Here is a 6,491-nt window from a genome sequence, read left to right on the forward strand (position 1 = left end):
TTCCTAATCTGTGAAAAAATCTTGTTCACTTTCTAAAATTATGTTCAAAGGACGATCAGCAATTATTTTCTTTTTTTAATTTAGCTGAACAAACAACTCTTTGTATCCAGTGTAGCATGACAGAATCTGTCATGATCCAATTTATAAAACCATTCAAAGTCCCTGTAAGAAAAGATGATCAAAACCATTCTATTGGTAAATTAAAGTTGTGTTTTTTTAACATGAAAGATTGATGATCATATAAAATAACAGTTCGTATAACACTTAAATTCCAAAAAATATTACAATGAATGTGGTCCATTGTCTTTTAATCAATATTTCTGAGATTGTAAATATTATAAAAGGTCTCAACTTTAAATACAAATGTAACTTTCCAAAGGATTAAATAGCCCTAAAGGGAAGATTCTGTTGTACGTCCTGGATTAATTATGATGACAGATGAAAATATCTACATAGGTTCAATGTCAGCACACAGGAACAGGTATTTCTTTGCAAAGCATTTCTTTTAAACTGGTTCAGAATCTGAAACACAGTTTGTAAGCACATGAAACTAATGAGTCAATCTCTGTTTGAGTGTGTTTATAGCAGGGAAATGTCACAATGCCAAATCTTCACATATTAAGAGGTATATACCAGTTCCAGTTCACTTTAAAAGGGCAAGGTGGTGGTGTGTTAGGATAAGTTGAAAAAATTATTTAGATAAGGTTTTATTGCAAACAATATTTGCCAGTTAAAATAATCTCAATAGTCAGACTTTAAAAAGCAGACAAGACTGATTCTTTCATTTTGTAGTTTAGTCATTGATAGTATGTAGTCATTGAAACCTAATTATTTGTAATCTTCCTGAACATCCAGTTTTTTTTATTGCAGTTTTTGTTATTTTTGAAATATACTGAGCATTGAGTACACACATCTATATTGTTAACTGTTGTTTTATTCCTGTTTTTTTTTTATTTTAACAAACCTTAATTTGTACAACCTCTTTAAAGACTATTTTAAATATTCAAAGTTTATGAATGTATAAAACTACAATTGTTAATCCCCCACCCACCCCGCACCATTGGCACTTTGATTTACCCTATGATGCAGCTGTCTCTTCTTTGGCTTCGCTGTTTCCTCTGTGCAGTCCTCTATTCTCTCAAGCTCATTTCTGCAGAGCAGCTGTATGAACTGCAACATCTGAACTGAGCCATTGAGTAAGTTTTGTTTTCATCCTTTTCTTTTATAGAATATTTGCACTTCATCCTCATACACATAGAAAAAACAACGTCTTTAAATTTAATGAGAGTTTATTTGGTGCAATTTGCTTAACATTAGGCATTTATAAGCATTACATTAATATAAATGCCTTTCTGTCTATGTTTTGTCGAGTCATTCTTATAAGTTATGTGATTTAATCGAACAGGTTTGTAGTTGATAGATTGTATTTGTAAAGTTTTTTTTTATTAACCTGAGGTTCTGTAAAATGGTTTGAGTTAAAGCATGTGGACCTCCTTTAATAATAGAAGGCTGAAAAATGAAAGTCATTCTAGCAGAGTAGGATTATTTCAATGGCCACATGGAAAAGCTAATAAAAATATGATCTTATATATAACCCCTTAGCTTATGTTGAATGTAAACCTTCATGTCCTTTTTATGACTCAAGCAACTAAAACTATCATCAGCATTTTTTAATTGATTTATTGTAATTATTTGAATAAAACATATTGCTTCTCTTTACAAGCAGAAACATTATCCTGCTTCAGTCAAAATCTATGTAAAAGCATATCTTGTGCATTAAAGACAGACAGCACCCCCTTGTGGCTGGACCCAAAACTCAACAAACAAAAACAACTAAAATAAAATTTCCCTTTTTCTTTCATAGTGAGGTGAATGATGGGAGCTGCTAAGAGTTCAACAGAGGAATATCAATGGTGGATGGGATTAGATCTGAATGAAAGCTATACTTTTGATTATAACGAAGATGAAGGGGATGTTTGTGACCTAAATCCAAAGTTTGAAGCTGTGTTCTTACCAACTCTGTACTCGCTGGCATTTTTGGTTGGTATTTTGGGGAATGGATTGCTGTTGGGAGTCCTGTTTCAGAGCAGGAAGAGTTGGAGTGTGACAGACACCTTCATCCTTCACCTGGCTGTGTCAGATATCCTGCTATTGATCACGCTACCCCTCTGGGCTGCACAGGCTGCTAGTAGCTCGGGGTGGCAATTTGGTTCTAACCTTTGCAAGACTACTGGAACTGTTTTTACGGTGAGGATTTTACCTTTTGATATGCATGCTCAGATTATATACTCTTTATATATATATAAAAAAAAAAAAACTCAATATCCCTTTTTTTTAACTTTCAGATAAACTTCTACTCTGGGATTTTTCTCCTGGCCTGTATCAGCATAGATCGCTATTTATCCATTGTCCACGCTACCCATATGTACAACCGCAGGAAGTCCTGGGTGGTTCATATGAGCTGTTTATTGGTGTGGGTCTTCTCTTTGCTCCTCTCCATCCCTGACTGGCTGTTTTTAGAGGTTGTGTCAGACGACAGACGGAACATAGAACAGTGTACTCGTAATTATTCCAAATTTACCAGCATCCCCGAAGAAATACAGACCCAAAGAATGGGAGCACGATGGCTATACCATGCTGTGGGCTTTTTGCTTCCTTCAGTTGTCCTGATTTTCTGCTACTCCTGCATCTTGCTCCAACTGCAATGTGGCTCCCAAAGCCTCCAAAAGCAAAGAGCTTTTAAAGTCATAATAGCTGTGGTGGGAGTTTTTTTTCTCTGCTGGACACCATATAATATTGTACTTTTGGCAGACACAATTCAAAACAACTCAACAGGCATCTCAACTTGCAGCTCAATGGCATCCATGGGAGAAGCTCTGACTGTAACAGCTTCTTTGGGATACCTTCACTGCAGCCTCAATCCTATTCTGTACGCCTTTGTAGGTGTGAAGTTCCGCCGTCAGCTGGTTATCATCCTGAAGTCTATGAGCTGCAAACTGAAGACCCGTATAAAATCAGAATCGTTCACCAGGAAAAGCTCCATTTGGTCTGACTCTAGAGAAACCTCAAATTCCATAGCAATCTGAATGTATAATATAAAACCAGCTAAAAAGACAAGTGACATAAATTAACCAGAAGGCTATAGCGTCCGTCATCAACTGCAAAGCAACAAGATACAGTTTTCTCATAACCAGGCAGCTGTGTAGGATAAGATAACTTGGAATTTATTTTGACATGTGAAAGAAAAAAATGGTGCATTTGTATATATTTTAAACTGCAAAACATTTAAATATAAACAGGCTATTTTTTTTTTCTTAAAATAAGTGCATTTTGTCTTGAATTGAGGAAGTAAGTGAGACACTTTGCCAATGGAACAAGATGATTTAGATTTAAAATAAGAAAAAACAATTGCATTCTGTTATTTCAAGTCCATATTATCTAATTATTTTATTCTAAGGGTAAAAATACTCATTCCATTGGCAGAGCATATTATTTATCTGCTCAAATTAAGGGTGAATACACTTATTTTAAGAATTTCTGACTAATTTTAAGATAATTTTTGCAGTGTATAATAAGGTTTTGTATATATATATATATATATATGTATATATATGTATATATCTTTATTTTGCAACATTTAATTACATTATCTTCATGTTAACTGTTAAAGGAGCAATAAGTTAAGGTATTGACAGTATATTTAACCAAAACTATTCTCATTTGTCACTCAGAATTGAAGTAAAATTCGCTATAAAAAAAATCTGTCTTTTCTATCAACAATATCTTGGTCAACTTTTTCTCCTTTTAGAGCTGTAGGTATGTTTGGCAGTGTACAGCTTGTGTCTAGTTCCTGCTCTCTTAACCATTTATGTTAGAATTCCCAGGCTTACCGAAACAGAGTGCAGAATTAAGTATTTTAGAGTAGCAGCCCACAGACATATCCAGTGAAAGAAGAGAACCAGTAACAGTCATAACAGTACCTAAAAACCCTTGGCATCCTACAGAAGTATTAGCAAAAAAATGTACTGTGGCTAAATCATCTTCATCGTCATCTTAAATTTAGCTGTTCTACAGTACATCATTGTCTCTCTTATAGCTGTGATTCTAATTACTTATTGCTTCTTTAAAGAACTGAATAAAATATATTTTTTATCCTTGAGTGTGTTGTTTTTGTAATGAAGATGACCATATATAACCAAATAAACCAAGATAATTCTACTAAAATGAAAAAAAAAACTTTTCTAAGGTGTCCCGTCTAAGAGCCAGGAAAATAAAACATTACTTACACCACACTACACTACCTGGTTAATATGACAGAAACAACTATGTTTGTCAGTTAGTAGTTATCTGGAAGTTATAAAACAACAAGTCAGGCCACATGCAGGACGATAAAAAAGTGAAATTTCTAATACTTATGTGGGAGTGGCGGATCCCATTTTCTGTCTGCCTACTTTAAAAGAAATTTCAAAAGGCCACTACAGCATATAATTATTTAAACCTGTTAAACTATGGAGGAAATAAAAATTGCTACATGGTCTCATCCACTGTGCCTGCCTCTGCTTCCTCTCTGTATGAATATTGGATGACATAGCAAGACTGGTTAATGTAGTTTTGGCACAGGTACAATTTTATTGAACACTTTAAATAATTTCATTAAGTTTATCTTTAGTTTAACATGTAATTAGAGTGCAATTATTCACTTTCTGTCTTGCTGATATTGATATTCCACTTCCCTGAGGGCTGGATCAAAGCGTGACCAAATACTCAAATTATGTGATGATTTTACGTAGCAACTCAAAGGAACTTTTAGGAACGCCAAAAGAGACTTGTCTTGCTTAAGTATCAATGATTAAGGTCAGTAGACATACCAAGAGAAGGTAGACAATAAAGGCATTTAAAACCTGTGAGACATAGTACTAATTCAGGATTCCCAATTAGTCATCTCTTACAACCTTTTAATCACCCCTGATACAGTTACTGAGGGAAAAGAACAGACCAGACATGATGCAACTGGGAAAAATAACAGCTATGGTTTGTTATTTCAATTCAACTCCCCCATTTCCAGCTCCATTTATAGAAGTATAGTAGTACAGTAGCAAAGTGAGTCCAGTTACAAAACCAACTAACCAAACCCTACCATTGAGGAGGAGACAATCACTGAGTTATGGGAGCCTTAGTCTGGTATTTTATGTTTAAAATCCTTCTGAAATGTCTTTAATTTGATGTTTCATCAATTTTAAGAGAAAATAAATAAATTCAGCTCATTCGGAGCAAATTTATACCCTTATTTTCCACAAGGGTACACATGAGCATTTGACTTTCATATGAATGTAGAGTTAGCATCATTAGCAGTTTGCTATGGTTTGTTTAGCATTGCTCTCCAGTTTCTTACAGGATGAGTAAAAAGTGAGTGGCTATGACAGATTTATGTAGAGCTGTCATTATTACTCACCTCATCCAGGAAGCACCTGCCTTTACTGCACTGCACCTGCACAGACTTTGCTCAGTCTTCCAAAGGAAGAGCACAATTATCAGAGATGCTGTAATATCATGCAGTAGAAATACACCAAAACCAGAGAATTTATTCTAGAATTATTTCACTGTTGTTGCAAATCTCATTTTGCATCAGACCATACCAGTGCATCTGTTCCATGCTGCAGTGACTCTAGGTCGGCGTCATTAAAACAGCAACAACTACACAGGGAGAGGTTGCATGGTGAAGGTAACTGTCTTACAGGTTGCAAGAAAACAGTTTATAGTACATAAAAATTCAAAGGGGCCCAAGGATATATATCATCACATACTCTATATACCCATTGTTGAAAGCTTAAAAACAACTCAAATCCTACTTAGACCAATCTGGACATGAAAGCATCTAATGTGATTGATATTTGCAGATCTCTTTTAGTAAGATGTGGTAATGCGTATAAAGTAATGAATGTGGATGGTGAATCTCTATTATCTCTAATGCTTTATGACATTCATTATGTGAAACTGCTAGGACAACCAACACAATGTATACATTAAAAGAAAATGAAACTATTATTTTCATGGCTGGGTAAAAGAGAACAATAGCGCTGGGCTTTTTGTGGTTTATTGGGAAACCTATGTTTCATCATTTACGTCAAGCACTGTCCCAACTCTCCATTAAAATGAACTAAAAATCAAACGCTAAAATCATGTAAATCCATGTTGGTCAATCAGTGTTTATTTTCTCTGGCCTTGGGCTGTGACCGTTTATGATTTCATTTTATTGTGTTGTTCATTTCTTAAGTAATCAGTGGCTACTTATCACTCCAATCTAATAAGGAAAATTTATGAAATGTATTAATTTGAAGTGCAAACAGAAGCTGGACAGTTCAACAGAATAAAAAAAAAAAAAAACCTTTTAAAGTTCCCCTGGTGGAGTTTGGGGGGTGGTTGGGGGGCTGGAGTATTTTTGGTTCCTCCTTAAATTGTTTTGCAAGACCTTTACTAGCATTTGTGCAATA

At 34.7% G+C, this 6,491-nt stretch overlaps 1 protein-coding gene across 1 annotated transcript; it reads left to right on the top strand.

Annotated features, from left to right (window-relative positions):
* Positions 1-1,086: 1,086 nt before the first annotated feature.
* cxcr3.1 (chemokine (C-X-C motif) receptor 3, tandem duplicate 1) lies at positions 1,087-3,305 on the top strand. The gene is made up of 3 exons (XM_038284496.1): positions 1,087-1,196; positions 1,865-2,247; positions 2,346-3,305. Exons 2-3 carry the CDS (start codon positions 1,873-1,875, stop codon positions 3,084-3,086), a joined length of 1,116 nt encoding a protein of 371 aa, XP_038140424.1. The 5' UTR covers positions 1,087-1,196; positions 1,865-1,872; the 3' UTR covers positions 3,087-3,305.
* Positions 3,306-6,491: the final 3,186 nt, after the last annotated feature.

The sequence above is a fragment of the Cyprinodon tularosa genome, unplaced genomic scaffold (genome assembly GCF_016077235.1).
Source record: "Cyprinodon tularosa strain WSP-4 unplaced genomic scaffold, ASM1607723v1 ctg2, whole genome shotgun sequence".
In the NCBI taxonomy this organism is placed as follows: domain Eukaryota; kingdom Metazoa; phylum Chordata; class Actinopteri; order Cyprinodontiformes; family Cyprinodontidae; genus Cyprinodon; species Cyprinodon tularosa.